The sequence below is a fragment of the Ascaphus truei genome, chromosome 6 (genome assembly GCF_040206685.1).
Source record: "Ascaphus truei isolate aAscTru1 chromosome 6, aAscTru1.hap1, whole genome shotgun sequence".
NCBI lineage: Eukaryota > Metazoa > Chordata > Amphibia > Anura > Ascaphidae > Ascaphus > Ascaphus truei.
This window is the reverse complement of record NC_134488.1, coordinates 13,303,418-13,321,130: the sequence shown is the minus strand read 5'-3', so window position 1 is coordinate 13,321,130 and position 17,713 is coordinate 13,303,418. Positions and strand designations below refer to the sequence as shown.

The 17,713-nt window shown below is 42.7% G+C and overlaps 1 protein-coding gene across 2 annotated transcripts in view; it reads right to left on the bottom strand.

The window, feature by feature from the left end:
• Positions 1-16,947, bottom strand: part of JAM3 (junctional adhesion molecule 3) — a 92,654-nt gene extending 75,707 nt beyond the window's left edge. Inside the window, exon 1 of one of the 2 annotated variants that reach the window (XM_075603373.1) lies at positions 16,798-16,947. In XM_075603373.1, coding sequence (XP_075459488.1) covers positions 16,798-16,849 — 52 coding nt within the window. In that variant the 5' untranslated portion in view covers positions 16,850-16,947. Of the gene's footprint in view, positions 1-7,581; positions 7,652-16,797 lie in introns of those variants that run through there. The other variant, XM_075603372.1, reaches the window with a different exon arrangement.
• Positions 16,948-17,713: the final 766 nt, after the last annotated feature.

Here is a 17,713-nt window from a genome sequence, read left to right as displayed (position 1 = left end):
TACCTTTATGACCATTGATTAAAATGGGCAGTAAGACGCGTACAGAGATTGATATAGAAAGAAGCACACAAGATGTGCAAAGACCATCCATAAAACACTTACAAATGTGTTGATATTACCAAAGAATGAAGCACAGTAATCTGCTTATTTTTAGATTTGTCTTCAGATGCTGGAAGTGGTCAGTTGGAATAGCACCACTTAGATATAAAATTGCACACTCAAAGTTGTGAATATATGAAATCAATATTAATAACTGTAAAAAAAAAAAAAAAGTGTGAAAACATAAGGTCAACACTACAAAAAAGAATACATGAAAAAAATGAAGGTAAGTATCGCACGTACAGGACAGATAAGGCCTGGGACATAGAGGAGCAAACAGCGCTGAGCCGCGCTCCTGTTCTGCCTCGCCTGCTCCAAAATGCTGCTTTTTCCTGCCCTTGCAGGCGAGGCAGTGAGCGTGCTCAGGGGGCGGAGACGGGGCGGAGGCGGGGGCGGAGCAGAGGCGTGCCAGGAGGCGGAGCGGGAGACGAGGCTTGTCCCTCGCTCCCATTGGATGTGAGCGGTCACGTGACCGCTCACATCGCTTCCCCGAGCGACAAATTTTAAACCTGCCTGTCTCGGCAAAGTTTCTCAGCCTCCACACGCATCAGCGCGCATGCGGAGGGAGAAACTATAGCCGCGCTGATGACAGATGCAGGGGCTTTGTGCATCTGCTCAGCGCGGCTCAGCAAGCTTAAAACTCACTATGTCCCAGGCCTAATACTTAAAAGCATGTCATGCGTTAACCAGCATGGTACCATAGACAGGCAAAGCAACCCCACAGATGGACGCCGGAGTCAGCTGCTGGGTCAGATGTGGATCAATCTTTTCCTCCAGATGTCGTGCAGACAAAGTCCAGGCTCCAGAACAGCAGAGGAAGAGGATGAAAGTGCCCAGAGGGTCCCGGGAGCAATATAAAAGCCACTGGTAGAGACTAGCACAGCAGTATCAAAACCTGTAACGCAGGGGGTGAGTACACACTAATCACCGGTACACGTCTCGCGTCGCGAGGTGAATGGCGACTCAAATCCCGACCTGCACAGGTGAATAGCTGATTGCTGCGGATGTGATGTCAATGACAAAATAGTCCCGATAACACAGTTACCGTAATCACAAAAAGACCTGGATTGACAATATTTCAATAGGTCAGTTCATGCGATAAATTGTAGTTCCCAACAGATGTTTGAAGCACAATCCTGCGAGTTGTATAATAAATTTCTGATAAGACTTTAGGATACGGATATTCTGAATAAAGCCCTTCTAAGAGTCAAAAATATGGATCGAGGATCCTTGTTAGTGAAGAACAAAGTTGATAATGTAATTAAGAAATCCCTAGCTTGTAATGCAGATGGCACTAATAAGGTTAGAGGGCCATTTCTATAATACAGCCAGTCTGAAAATTCAAGGGATTGTTAAAAAAACATTGGTCAATTCTCACTAATGATCCTATTTTGGGCCTCCACTTAGATCAGCAACCTAGATTTCTTTTTAGAAAGGCCAAAAACCTTAAGAATATATTGGGACCCAGTGATATTGGTGTGGACCAGACGATCACTCGGGGAGATGCATGGCTCACCATTAAACCACTGCATAATCGTAGCTGTGGTTACGGTACGACGTGTAGGAACTTATTACATACTGATAGGGCCTCTGTACATCCAATTCAACAGGCAAGAGTTTTGCAATTGATGATTTCATCTCTTGCAGGACAATGTTTGTGGTGTACGTCCTCGAGTGCCCCTGTGGTATACAGTATGTTGGATGTACTAAACGTCCCTTGCGAGTAAGTATTCTTGAGCACCTGAGAAATATTAGATTGGTGTATGAGAAGCAGTGTCTTCCGACACTATGATTGTACATAAAAAAAGACCCTTCTCAACTGAAATATAAAGGAATTCAGGTGGTCCCTAATAGTAGGAGAGGGGGTGATAGATCTTTTATTCTATAAAAGCAGGAAAGCTATTGGATCTATAAACTGAGAACCTTGCATGGGTTAAAACGAAGAGATCGATATTTGGTCTCTTTATTAATATTTAATCTCTGTATTGATCCTCTGCTTTCTAGATATGCCCTTTCCATTCCCTATAAGCTTCTGAGTTTACTCCAGTTTTTGCCTCTACCATTTTTAAGTGGTCTGTTGAATTTGATTAATTCTTATACTATTTAATAGTCTTAATGTGACGCTTTGTCCGGCTGCGCAGACATTTGTTATCATCTCTGATGGTCTCTATTTTAGCGTTATTTTAGGCCCTTTGCTGTTCTGGATCAGTGCAGTCTGTCATGTTCTCCATTATGTAATCCTTCCACTATGATTGCTACATGTTGACACATTTGTATCTGATTACATATGTTGCCATTTATTTTCTGTCACTATTGACTAATTCAGGTGCTTGGTCTCATTTCAGTCATCTTAGGTATTCCTGTATTTCTTTTTATTTTTAACATTATTGTATATGTTTTGACCATTTTGTATCTTACTTTACCTTTTTATTAAACGGATTTTAGAAGTATGTATAAACTTTAGTGTTATCACCTGTCCAATCACCAGAGTGTGTGTCTGGATTGGTTGTATTACGAACACCCATTTATTATGAGAGACCAATAGGGTTGTTATTAGGTATTTAAATATCAGCATGTCTCATTGTAAATGTATCCCTGATGAAGTAGGTTTACTACTACGAAACGCGTTGGATGCCTTTTGGATGTTTATGTAACTATCATCATCTAGTTTATCTATTTATCTCCTCATTGCAGCATCTTAACCGTTTGCTTTATCCCTGCAGAAACAGTAGCGGCCTTGCTGGACGTCCTAATCATTGCACTTTAAATAGTGCTTGAATGAGACGTCTTGTAGCATTGCTCTCTGCACATAAGGTGAGCTGTGCTAATAGCCAGCATAGAATGCTGTTCCCTTACCATTTTGAACGGTAACTGTGTTATCGGGACTATTTTGTCATTGACATCACATCCGCAGCAATCAGCTATTCACCTGTGCAGGTCGGGACTTGAGCCGCCATTCACCTCGCGACGCGAGACGTGTACCGGTGATTAGTGTGTACTCACCCCCTGCGTTACAGGTTTTGATACTGCTGTGCTAGTCTCTACCAGTGGCTTTTATATTGCTCCCGGGACCCTCTGGGCGCTTTCTTCCTCTTCCTCTGCGGTTCCGGAGCCTGGACTTTGTCTGCACGACATCTGGAGGAAAAGATTGATGCGCAGCTGACTCCGGCGTCCATCTGTGGGGTTGCTTTGCCTGTCTATGGTACAATCTTAGTTAGTATAGGCCTATATCCCCCACACCTCTTTTTGACATCTCATCCTTTATCCCTTGCCATGTTTGTGTGGGTCCTTGTCTGCTCTGTCATCGACAGTGTTGGAATTCCATGAAGACTGCGTGCAACATGAAGAGTGACAGTCGCACAGTCTTAAAGCCTACAAAGTATTTATGGGGTTATGAAATTGTGGAGTGTTTACGGAACAGCCGGAAGGTGCTGAAGTTAGAACAGGGAAACCAGACTCAAATGCTACATAACTAGGAAATATAAATCAAATTATAACAAACGCTGGCAGCTAAGACACAGCATCGAGGGAATGCAGGGTGGAGATTAAAGGGGGAAAAAATAGTGGATTCTATTGTGCATTGTTTTGCATTTTCCAAAATGATCATACCTGGAGGTATCTAAAGTGGGAAAAAATGGCAGGCAAGTTAGGAATTCCTACTCCTGCAGTGAGACTAGCCAACGTGGGAAGCTGACAAGCGCGCTCTAGAATTTGGAAGCATTATTTAGTGATCCCCTTCGTGATGCATTCTAGTGCAGGGGGTCATAATCTGTGGTCCATGGAGCAGGTCCAGGGGGGCAGTGGGGAAAAAAAAAATCAATACATTTTTATACCGGTCTAAAACGGAACTGTAAAATGAAAAAGAAAAATACAAAAAATAACAACTGCAATAATATTCAAATTCTGCAAACCACTATTAGCACCTGCAGAGGCCACATTGCTGTCGCTCACTGTGCGCTAACCGGAGCTCATATCTGTTTCGCTAATTTGCAACGCATTGTTATGAAAATATATTATTTAATAGTGTGGGGGTCCGTAGGTAAATACTTGAGTATTTAGGGGTCCATAGGTTCAAAAAGGTTAAGAACCACTACTCTAGTGCAGGGGGGGCGCAAACTGGGGGGCGCGGGCGGTTGCCGATGCCCCGCGCTCTTCCCGAAGACATTTAAATGTAATGCCGGGGGATCGCGTGAGGCCTCTGTAACTTCACTTACCTTGGCTTTGATGATGGCAACGTGGCGTCACGTGATGTTGCATTGCCATGGCAACGTGACGTTGCGGCACCATTTGACGCCGGAGGCATGGTAAGGAGGGGCGCGCGAGCAGGAGGGGGGGAGGGGAGTGCAGACAGGGGGGAAAGTTTGTGCACTCCTGCTCTAGTGGATGATGAAATCTAACAATAAAAATGAAGACATAACCTTTACTGTAAATTAATTTTAAAAAATTGCTTGAGCTCATGTACAAGAAGGCTTTACTCAAGGGTTACTTAGAGCCTCTTTATTACCTACCCATTTGCACCTCCCCTGGAACTTGGAGCGCTTCTTATCGGTTTTGTACGGTATTTAAATCTTTCAAATATGCACAAGTGGTTCTCCAACCTCCTATCGGCACCTCAGCCATACCAAACTTTAAGAACAAGCAAAAGAATTAGCAAACAGGCTGCTTGCTACAGATGCAGCGGCCGTTATTGGAACATTTCACGCGGTTTATACCTCGGAATATCCATGTCATGGCGCGTGATTTCTTCCAACCGTACCGCCTTTAGACGCGAGTGCAGAAAATGGCATTTAGAGTTCTGTTTTTTAAACACCTGAAATTGACACAGTAGCACAGTACTGTACACATTGCAATTCATCCATTTCTGCCACGGATACGCGAAGAATTGCACCCAAAGAAATTCAAACAAAGCAACCACGTGATTGGCCGCGTGGAGTACAGCAGCGCACACGAAAACGGCGCCGTGATATGTTCGAATAATGGCCGCTGCATCTGTATGCACTTTGTAAGCTCCTTGGGGCAGGAACTCATTTACCCTAATGTCCACTATGCAGTGGAAGCATTGTATGCTGGGAGATAATGGTGAAAAGCCAGGGTGCAGACCTGTCGGACACGTGAATATGATCACAAGGGATATTATTATTGGCTAAATACAAATACAATTGTTCAAGGTTCTCAGTGGAGATGTAGATATGATAGATCTGCAGAGTAAGCCGTACTTTACACATTTCACAGACAAATCCCTTGCAGCAGATGCTACAATACTTTTTTTGGTGCCATGGACCACAGAAGGATAATAATATTGGTTACCCAATGTCACACATGCAACAATAAACCAAAAAAAGATTTTTTTAGACTACAAATTGTATATAAAAACTCTGATTTGCTGTACAACTGGTAAACCTGAAAAGTCCTGTGAGGCTCAAGACTGTTTACACTGTAAACGAACGTCAATACAATAAAAGTAAGTGTATCATACTACCACCTTTTTTTTCCAAATAGTTTTAACAGTGGGATACAAATTCGCTTGATATGCTATTAAGGCAGTGCTATTACCACTAAACAACTCCTTCCCTAAAAGTTTAGTCAGCTACTATGTATATTAAATAGACCAAGTCTTGTTTGAGGTGTATTGTTACTGGAAAATTAGAGAAGGGAAATTCTACAAAAAACAGACATTGTCATTTAGACAATGATCCAAGAAGTTATAGGCTGCAGTTATCTAGCATTACCATCGCAGATGGACACAAACATTGGATGGATTAAAAAAAACCACAACAAAAAAAAGGTAGATGTCGGGTTTGTTGAGTCTTAGAAAATGTATGTGCAGAAAAAAATACCATAACAATAAGCAATAATCCAGCCCAGCTGCGACAGAAAAGTGAACGACGTCATTTTTACTGTACGCGTGCTTTAACAGTATCTGGTAAGTATTAATCTCCCACCCCCCCTCCTCCAGGAGGCCTGCAGAACATCTCCCTCTGAAAGCTCGAGCCCCATGAAGGGAAAACCCTACACATCCCTTTCACCCCAATGGCCCACTGCAAAAAGAACCGCAGGACATTCTCCCTCTCTATATAGCCAATCTTGAGACCTGCAAAGCCTCTCACCTCAACAATTCCAGTTTAATTCCTTCTGTACAGTACATTCACTAAAGGGTGCTAAGCTTGATCATGCGTAAACTCCCATTCAAAAAGCCTAGCACATTTTAGTGACCGAGCCTTGGCGAGCCCCTCTCCATTGCAACCAAGGTGCTAGAGACCCTCACAACCGCTCTCCACTACATCCCACCTGCTTAACCCCTTGAGCGCTGAGAGGTCAGCGATATATCTGCGTTGCTAGCCTCTCTAGCACTCAGAGTCCAAAGAGCATCTTTCCACTATAACCAATGTGCTACAAACCTGCAGGTCCTCTCTCCGCTACACCCACTTGACCTAGAGACCAGCATTCCTTAACAGCCCCCAAAACTAGAAAGTCCTGCAGAAGCGCTTTCCCTACACGGTTTAAGTGATATATTCACCCGAACTCTAATGTCTCCACGGCATCAACCCTCGTCACTCCTACAGCCCCTTCTGGGCAAGAGATCTGCCCTTTGCAGAACATTCCCCTGAACCCTTTCTCTTGAAAAGAGCAGCAGAGCAGGGATAGTGTTAATACTGATTACAGTAATATCCTGCCCTGGGAGATGGTATTCTCTTCCTGTTTGGAGGAGTGTAGCTGTTTTAGCTGAAGAGGGGGGGGGGGGGGGAAATCTTCCACTCAAATGAGCAGTTTAAAAAAACAAAGAGTTCTGATTAATTTAACAGTCGCTGCTGGTGAGAAGTAATGTAATTTCGTTAATCTGACTCCAAAATACTGTTCATGGCCCCAAGGTTTAGCAAAGTATCCGTCCGCTCCACCTTTTACCGTGCACCCCAAAACTGGAACAATTTACCGGAGACTCTCACAGCCATCACTAGTCTAAGTTCTTTCAAAACTAAAGCTCTCACATTTTAATTTGGTCTGTAACTGTTACATACGCCTATAATAATGTCTTGTATATAATGTATACCCTGCTCACTTAATGTAACTATGTATTGTAACCATGTATTATTTCTTAACTCTATGCCCAGACATACCTGAAAACGAGAGGTAACTCTCAATGTATTACTTCCTGGTAAAACATTTTATAAATAAAAATAAATACATTTCAGCACAAGTGTCCAACACACTTATTAATGGAGAAAATAAATAGAAAGCCATGTTCAAAACACAACCCTGAAAATTATAAGAACAATTGTAATGCAATACACACTTCCAAGTATCATATTTTCTTATATTCACAGAGCAAAGACTCAAATGATTCTTATCGGGTCAGTAAAGAGATTGGAACGGAACATCCCATCCTACAAATGAACACATAACATTGTAAAACAATACAGATATTGACTATACTATAAACTGGTAATTACCACAAAACCTTCTGATACAGCGGCTAATACTCACAGTTCAAGTCGTAATCATTTGAAAGTCTGTCAAACGAACATTTATCAAACGACATTAGAGTCAGAGCTGTTCCATTAAAATGAAATGTAATTGTCCTGTATCCAAAAAACCCTCACTTATTTTGGTCCGTGGATCGTGCCTTTACCCCACTACTGTCTAGGGTGCAAACCAATCCCTCCAAACACATAGGCCCCCTTTGTGGGGAATGTCCTCCACTTACAGCTATTACGTTGGTTTACAGGGCAGGAGCAGGCAACGCAGAAACTATCAACATGACCCATTTCATCCATGGATATATATTAAAGCAATTACATTTACTACCAAAGCTCTGGCTTAAATAACAGATCAAGAACAGCACACTTTTGTAACTATGGTTTCTACTAAAGAATTTCATTCACAGAATATCGAGGAATGTGGATCCAATTACCTTCACCCCCTCCCCCCAATCCAAATTTACTGGGGCAATAGTTTGACTATATTAGAGAGACTATGGGCCTCATGCAGAGAACAGCGCTAATAGCAATCTCGCCATTTTCCGGCGAAAATCGCGCTAAAAACAGCCGAAAATGGCGAGATTTGAAAAAAGCGCCATTTTTTTTTCCCCTTGAAATTCGCCGCGCGGCTGGAGAGTTTCTAATCTCTCCAGTTTTTTTCCTGCCGTATGCAGAGAGCCGCGATCGCCATCTAGTGGCTGTTCGCGCCAAAAAAATGGCGCGATTTTCAACATTTTTCCTCTCCACCAAGCAGCTGGCGCTCTAAGCCGGTGGAGGGGGAAAAAAAACGCGATTTTTTTCCCCACTAGTTTCAACAGCGCTTATAGCGCTGGTTGAAACTCTCCATATGCAGAAAGGCAGTTTTATGCCCTTTCTGCATATGGAGATAAAAACTCTCCAAAAAAGCTAAAAATGTTCCCCCTCTCCAATTCTAAAATTCGCTGCTCTCTGCATGAAGCCCTATATTAGAGAGACTATATTAGAGAGACTATATTAGAGAGACTATATTAGAGAGACTATATTAGAGAGACTATATTAGAGAGACTATATTAGAGAGAGTGGAAGTTCTTGGTATGCTATGCATCACGTTTTAGGAGAACAGGCAGCAGGATTTCCATCACCACACGTGAAGAATACTGCCATGCAATACAGGAACCACAACATAAACCACACCATCACACCCGTCCCTCCAACTCCCAAGGGTAGGACCATAGGGAAATGGAAAGATCACGGTCTACATCAGACTGACGCTCTGATCATACAATGGAAGCGTTAATGCACACTCAATTCTGCAGCCTGGCTTAGCTCCGTCTGCTGCATTGACCTCCGACCAAGAGACCTGCAGACACCTGCTCAATTGGTGCACTTATTCAAGGAGGGAAATGTGGATAATTGTTACTTCTAGAAACTATTTAAAAAAAAGCTGTGCTATTTTGAAATGCACATAAAAAGTATTGCACATCAGCCAAAGAAAACGTTTCAGAGAGAAAGAATAAACGCAGGAACAGAGAAAGAAATTCTTAGACGGTCACTTTGTTTTATTTATTTCTTTGCCTAGAAATCAAATAAATGTGAATTTATAAAATCGATAGCGAAGAAGCCATTATTTTTTATTGGAGTAATTAATATCAGCTCAAACATCTTCAGAATGCTGCAGCATACGAACACAAAAAGGTAAGAATCACTGTACAAAAGGGTGAAAAGGGTGATGTCAAATGTCAACAGTCAATGACGTTGCAAAGTACTCATATCTTAAATTAGGAAACGTATAAAAAAAAGGAAGAGAAAGGAGCTGGGTTTAATAGGGTTTCACACTAGGGTACAGAAGTAATTAAACACTCGTGTCATACCCAGGACTGTAGATGTTGTATAACAATCCCCATTATGCAGTGATGCTTACAACAAAAATTACAATAGTATCCCTGAATATTTTAAATATATATTTATTTATTGGAAACGCAAAAGTAATGTCACAATGAAGTACAGTATGTAATCAGGAGAAAGTAAAAGCAAGTGGCGGATCTAACAAACTTCATTCCCAGCTGCCTACTCATTCATGAGATGTCAAGCAAGTTCCCAGGGGCCCAGAGCTCACCACCCAACTTCAATCACCTGCCCCGTTCATACCGCTCCTGGAATCTGCTCTGCTCAGGGGTAGGGAGAGGCCTCCGTGGCCCCTCCAACACTAGAGACCACAGGCAGCTGGTGTGAGGAGACAGGGACAGCTGACTGGTGAGGACACAGTCTGTTGAGCAACAGATGTGTGTCAGCTGAACACACCAATAAGCTTTAAAAAAAAAACCATTGTGAATAATTCACTCACTGGAGGAGAACAGCAGACAAACAGTCAACACGCAACTCTCACTGATATTTGAAGCACAGGCATTATTTATACATAATGACAACAAAAGCAAAAGATTGTCACGGGTTATTTTTCATAACCATATTTACAGAATGTAGTATTGTTAGTGTATTAGAATAAAAACTCACCAGTGCTTATAGGTGTATCAGCACGTAAACGGGTGTGCAACACTGCAACGGTGCTCAACTCCTCCCCCCCCCCCGCCCAAAAGGTCAGGTTTTCAGGATATCCCCGCTTCAGCACAGGTGGCTGGCTCAGTCATCGACGGAGCATCTGATTGAGCCGCCTGTACTGAAGCTGGGATATCCTGATAACTTGACCTGTTGGGGGGCTTGAGGAGTGGAGTGGAGTCCCCCTGCATTAGTGAATTTGTACAGCGAGTTACAGAGCGCTAAGTACTGGCACTAGCTGTCCGCTCTAAATGGCAGGTGCATTGCTCATCAGTGTGACAATGAAGTTAAATATTGTGTTTACAAAATATGTGCTCTGTTCGACTCATCTTATTACGTCTCTTCCTAAATAAAGGAGTAAGATCACGCAGGGTAAAGAGTTCCATAAACAAAATGTGTATTTACAGTGTACACGCAGTTTAGAAAAAAGACAGAAGTCTCTTTAAAAAAAACAAAAAACATTTTAAATATATATATATATATATATATATATATATATATATATATATATATATATAATGAGAGAAAAAGAAGTGACCCCGCATCCATGAGACAAATAATGGCAACTATACAACGACAATGTCAATTTAGATGTAGTCATCTGTCGGTGGTGCTACAAGGGCATGAATTATTGCAAAAAAGAAAAAAGAGCCCCAATAAAAGCACTCTAGTATGCCTGACAATACAAAACCACAATGTTTATTGAAAAATGTCACAGAACATAAAGTAAAATTAAAGCACAGAAAATTTAAAACAAGGCATGGATCCCCTGAGAAGTGCAGACTTGATTTAACCTCTGATCAGGGAGTTACCCTGAAAGACAATACTGAAGTCTAAATAGACATGTGAATGCTGAAAAGTACCTGACAGGGTGTATATAGTATAGCTACTGACAGACACAATACGGTGGCTAAATAAGGTGGCTGATACACTAAATGGCAAAATGCTGCAGTCTCCCTAGATCTGGGGACAAGTGTAAAGCATCACAATATCAGCAAACTCACTGTGAAAAAGCACATGAATAGTCAAATAGAGCACACCTTAGTCTGTAGCAGCAGATAAGTAATACTTCACCTGCAGGTCCAGTTGGCAGGATCCCGTTTTGTCCCCTCTCCAGGACATATTCATGTGCTGTGAGCTTTGCTCCTTGACTCCTCCACAGACTGTGCGGAGTACCTGACATGAGGTGAAGTATTACTTATCTGCTGCTACAGACTAAGGTGTGCCCTATTTGACTATTCATGTGCTTTTTCACAGTGAGTTTGCTGATATTGTGATGCTTTACACTTGTCCCCAGATCTAGGGAGACTGCAGCATTTTGCCATTTAGTGTATCAGCCACCTTATCTAGCCACCGTATTGTGTCTGTCAGTAGCTATACTATATACACCCTGTCAGGTACTTTTCAGCATTCACATGTCTATTTAGACTTCAGTATTGTCTTTCAGGGTAACTCCCTGATCAGAGGTTAAATCAAGTCTGCACTTCTCAGGGGATCCATGCCTTGTTTTAAATTTTCTGTGCTTTAATTTTACTTTATGTTCTGTGACATTTTTCAATAAACATTGTGGTTTTGTATTGTCAGGCATACTAGAGTGCTTTTATTGGGGCTCTTTTTTGCAATATATATATATATATATATATATATATATATATATATATATATATATATATATATATATATATATATATATATATATATATATATATATATATGTTTTTGTCACTTTTTTTACCCACCTTAAAGCCAGTATAACCAACCCCACACTGAGGAGACCCATTAAGGTCGAAACAACTGTCTGTGGGTGGGTTTGCTGGCTATGCATCTTAACCCAGGCTGTGCTCAAAGCTGAGAAATGCAGCAAGCATAAGCTTACAGGGGACCACGTTATATGGTTTTAAAGCAAAAGGTGGTACTGTGTGCTCATTTGCATGTCATTTCCCAAAATCCCTTGCTGCAGTGGAAGCGCTATGTGCTGGGTGATAATGGTGAAAGGTGGGGTTGCAGACCTGCCTAACACATGCAAATGAGCATACAGAAGCAGACTATCCACGCGTCTGAATACAGAACTGTACTGTATGTACACATTTGCTCATAAAACAAAAATGGGGATTTTTATTCACTTATTTTAGGTTTTTAATTGTTAAAGAAATTATTATATTTGATGCTAATATTCATACATTTCCCGTCATGTTTTTAATTTGAAGGATTTCAGATTGTTCCTTTCCGGAATCGATTTTTTTCAGCCAATTTTTCGTTTCTGCTTCTTCATCAGGCTCGCCATTTCAAATGCTGTCGCGAGCCACAGGTTGGCCGCCCCTGCCTTAGGCCGCGGTCCCAGTGTGCACTGTAGCACGCGGGCCCCCGAGATTGCGATGGGGTTTGAGGGGCGTGGCCATGACCTCACGCGGCTGGTTCATTCTCATTGGCTGAACCGCCGACAGGGGCGTGGCCACCCTTCCGTCACAAATTGTAAATACAATTTGAATATCTTTGGAAAAAAACTTGCCGTGCAGTGCGGCTGCACTTTCCGCGCAGAGGTGCACACTGGGGCCAGCCCCATTGAGGGGCGGTGATTGTTCGCGCGGCGCATGTGTAGAAGGCGCTGGGGACGCAGCCTTAGAGCTTCACTCTTACTGCTATGATATCTAACATCACATAGATTCAGTTTCCTATGGCACAGGAGGTGGTTCACCTAAGCCTATTGTCTCCAATGTCCGTCCTATTCCCTGTTTATTTTTAACCCCATGATCCATGATTCCAATTAAGTGTCCCAGATGAAGACACATCCTGCTCTCCTAGCCTCATCACGACACCCCGTTCGCGACTGAACGGACAAACGTTTTCAACCCTTGCAAGCCGCAGGGAAGAAACAATGTCATTGTTTATCCCCAGCAGTGACTAGAGCAGATTCTCACACTGCCGGCACATTCCTGGCACCCTCTAGCTCGGATATAATGCAAATTCCCGCTCATCACCCCATTGTGCCACACACTAAGTAAGCAACACAAGAGTTTGGTTATTTTCATAAATCACTTGCCTGGGAAAATAAGCAAACTCACCCAGTACATAACGCCAAACCTTATAGTTTCTATGGAAGTGTTCTTGGTGTGTGACAAGAGTAAAAATAGGCAGGGAGTGGCTTTAAAAATTGTTGATTTTGATTCTTTCCCATAAAAATGGCACAGGACGTTCAGCTTGAGACAGGATAAAGCTTTATTTTTGGGTGTTGCATTGGCGAGGCAGGTAGACATACCATCTATTGGCCAAAATATGAAACAAAAAGTATCCCCTCTTTCGAACAAAGAAATATCTACAGGCATGTATGTGAACTCACCCGACAAAGGGACTTACCCATTATTTGGACCTCAAATTATTTTGTATGTTGACCTACACGGATGGAGAGATATAGAGATAGATAGATATTACACAGATAGATCTATCTCTATGTGTCTTTGTGAGGCATCAGGTACACCTTAGCACAGGGGTGCGCAAACTGGGGGGCCCCCCCCCCGATTTTTTGGAGGGGGCGGTGGAACGGCGCTCACAGAGTCCCCATGCTCTTCCCCAAAGCATGTAAATTAAAAGCTGCAGTTCAAGCTACCGTTTAAAAAAATAATAATAATATATATATATATTTCCCATTTAATATATGTGCATCATCAATACAATCTGCACACTGACAAGTGATTAGCTAAGCTGCAGATCGATCCGTTCTCCTGTAATCGATCGCTTGCTCCGGGTTATTTAATTCAGTTCTTGCACAGCATTGTGGGCTATGTAGTTCCTGGAATATGATTGACTGGGCTGTTACTAGATACTGCTAGAGAGGGCGGGGCTCAAGAGCCAGAGCCTATCAGAAGGGGAAGGGGCTGTCACTTTGGAAATGCTTCCTACATTAGAAACATTAATCTCATAGTACAGAACTGATTTAAAAATAAAAAAAACCCATGTAGGATATTGCTTGAACTGGTATGGTAACACAGCGTCAAATGATGCCGCGGGGTCATTTGACGCCAGAGACAAGATAAGGGGGGGGGGGGGGGGAAGAAGGGGTGCGAGCACAGGCAGGGGGGCGCAGGGGAAATAAGTTTGCGCACCCCTGCCTTTGCATATAGAAACGGTTAGAAGAGGGCTTTGATTTGCAGCACATACAGTATACACACAGGACTGTTCCACTATGTAACCGAGCAGCGATGGGTCTGTCCTTTCAATGAATAATATCCTGTGTACGTGACATTTGTTGATTTTTTTGTCTACCAGTTTTGACAACAGAACTAGAAATAAAGCGGCGGACCACAGACATGGTAGCAGGTTCATCTCCTCGATGAAGTCTTAAATTCCCAGGTGGGATTGCTGTTTTAATTGGGTTATTCCCTTTAAACCATGTAAAGGTAAGTTTGCTTGTGAAACCAGGCAATATCCTACATGTGTTTTTTTTAATAAATCAGTTCTGTAGTATTTGAAAATAATTGTAGCACTTTTTTTTTTAAACAACTCTGAATTACATTTTTAATGTATTAGAATGTAACAAGCCATTTTTGTTTCTATAGCAACCATTTTACAAAGTCACAGATACTGAGTCAATACTCCTCTGCAGTCATTTAGTGAACCCCCATGCCAAATCTTCGCTGATCGATCGGCAACCTAGCTAATTACTTATCATGGTGTGGATTGTATTGATGCACATATTAAAGTGGGGGGGGGGGGGGGGAGGAAATGGCAGCTTGGACTGCTGCTTTAAATACAGTGATACTGCACAAAAGGGAGTGAAATCCTGATCCCAAGTCTGAGGTCTCCATGTTTTCAAACCAACTTTAAAATAATTTAAAAAAAATTCAAAGTACTTTTAAATTATTTGGCGAAACAAAGAGTAATCAGCCCTCAGAGATTATCCCTTCATGTCTAAAAGGAATTGAAATTTATAAGGCAATGGCTTTTTTTGGAAGACAATAGTCTGGCTTCTCATGAAGTCTGTGGTGGCAAATGTGTGGTTTTGAAAAGGGAGCACGAATGTAAATTAGGATGTGCGTTGAGTGTTATGGCTTATTAGCCCAAATGGACATTTTCACTTCTATTTGTTCAATAACATGATTTATGCTAAAAAGGTTTCTTTTGCACCCCTAGGTCCAATAAGCACTGTTTGCCAACATATGTAGTCAAATTAGATTGTAAGCTCTTCGGGGCAGGCACTCCTTTTCTCAAATGTCCCTTCTATGCCTGAAAGCACTTCTTTCCATTATGCATTATTTGTTGTTTATATGATTGATTAGCACGTGTATTGTGACTGTGATCGCTATGTACATGAATGGTGCTATATAAAGATATGCATACAAATACTGCATAGTACAGCTTGCGTGCCAGAATAATGTATTGTACTCATCAGTTATCAAAGTATAGTGTTTTTTCTTTGCATGCCTAAATTCCCTTAATTTTTACAAAGAATAACGGACCTTCTTTAAACCCCATTACTGCCAGAGGGGCAGTGAGGAGGGGGGGGGGGGGGTTAACCCTCTCCCTTTCTAAGAGCACAAAATAAAGTATTTCCATGCATAGCGTGTTTCTACAGGGAACCTTATTTATAGGACCTTGTTGCTCAGGCACCCAAACAATTTGTCAACAGTTACAGTTCATGTAAAAACTGCTTTAAAAAGTGAAATACCTAATACATTCCTACCTAAAGTACAGTTTCAGTAGTGTTATGTTACCAGTGTGTGCCACACGTAGGTGTAAGTGCTATTTAGTTTTAATTTACATGTAATACAAATGAAAAGGCTGTAATACAGCACACGGTCATCACATCCTCCTGGGGTTCAATGGCTGGATTCGAGCTGGGGGTGGGGAGAGGCTTTAAACATCCAATAACAATGGTGCCCAAAACCTTTGTTCCCTTGTTCAAAAAGGGATCCTGCCCTGCACCCAGGCACAGCGCAATTACCCTGCAGCCTTTGTCCCGTTATCTCTCAGTGTACAGACCTGCCGACTTCCAGACCTACTGCTCACACTGTGTATAGGAAGCCCTTGTTACTCACTATATGGAGCAGCAGCCCCAATACTGCTACTCACTCTCTATAAGGAGGAGCAGCAGCAGCCCCAATCCTGTTACTCATTCTCTGTATAAGGAGGAGCAGCAGCCCCAATCCTGTTACTCATTCTCTGTATAAGGAGGAGCAGCAGCCCCAATCCTGTAACTCACTCTCTGTATAAGGAGGAGCAGCAGCAGCCCCAATCCTGTTACTCACTCTCTGTATAAGGAGGAGCAGCAGCCCCAATCCTGTTACTCACTCTCTATAAGGAGGAGCAACAGCCCCAATCCTGTTAATCACTCTGTATAAGGAGGAGCAGCAGTCCCAATCCAGTTACTCATTCTCTGTATAAGGCGGAGCAGCAGCCCCAATCCTGTTACTCATTCTCTGTATAAGGAGGAGCAGCAGCCCCAATCCTGTTACTCACTCTGTTTAAGGAGGAGCAGCAGCCCCAATCCTGTTACTCACTCTGTATAAGGAGGAGCAGCCCAATCCTGTTATTCACTCTGTATAAGGAGGAGCAGCAGCCCCAATCATGTTACTCACTCTGTATAAGGAGGAGCAGCAGCCCCAATCCTGCTACTCACTGTGTATAAATAGCAGCAGTAATCCCAATCCCGTTACTCTGTATGAGGAGGAGGAGCGCCCCAGGCACAGTTACTCACTCTGTATAAGGAGGATCAGCACCCCTGGTCCCGTTACTCTCCGTGACGCCATCTTGGCTCCTGAGCTCGCGGCAGCGGCTGGGAAGCGGCAGTGAAAGGGTCCCACAGGGATGTGGCGCCCACAAGCCGGAGCAGCGCTGTCTGCACGGGAAGCCACGCCCCCCGGAACCTGATTGGTTTACTGGGAGCCAAGCAACAAACCCTGAAGCCTGGAGGCCACGCCCACTGATATCACTAGCCCCGCCTACTTATACGAACAGCCTGTGGAAAAGCTGCAGGTTTGGGAGAGAACTGATAATTATCCTAAAAATGCAAACATTATGCTAAAAATCCTCTGGTGACATCAGCATGCCATGCTCTGATGCCTTTTTCCTTTCTAGTAGCATGGGTGCATCAGAAACAGATGAAAAAGATTGTGTTACTCACAATAACTTCCTAATTGTTTATTTTCCCACTGCACATATTTTTAATAATAATAACTTTATTTCATATAGCACTTTTTTTCCCCCAATGGGACTCAAAGTGCTTCACAATTACTATACAGTGCGCGGCACGCGGCAGATAGGAATGTTACAGACACTGTCGCTGCCCAGATGAGTTTACAATCTATGGTTTGGGGAGATACACTGACTTTCCTAAGGTCACAAGGAGCTGACACCGGGAATTGAACCAGGCTCCCCTGAATCAAAGTGTTCTTGTTTACAGAGCCAGTGTCTTCACTCACCGAGCCGCCCCTATAGGATAATGAGGATCTTAACACGCTTCCCAGCTCTTGATGGCACAAATCTGCCACAAAGGATACCAAGCTTTAGCACCCTGTTGTGGTTCCGGATCTTATTGCTCAAGAAAGGACAGACGCAGGCTTTAGAGCACGATATTCTCAGGTAACAGGGGATTTTAATATGCTCTCCAAAGC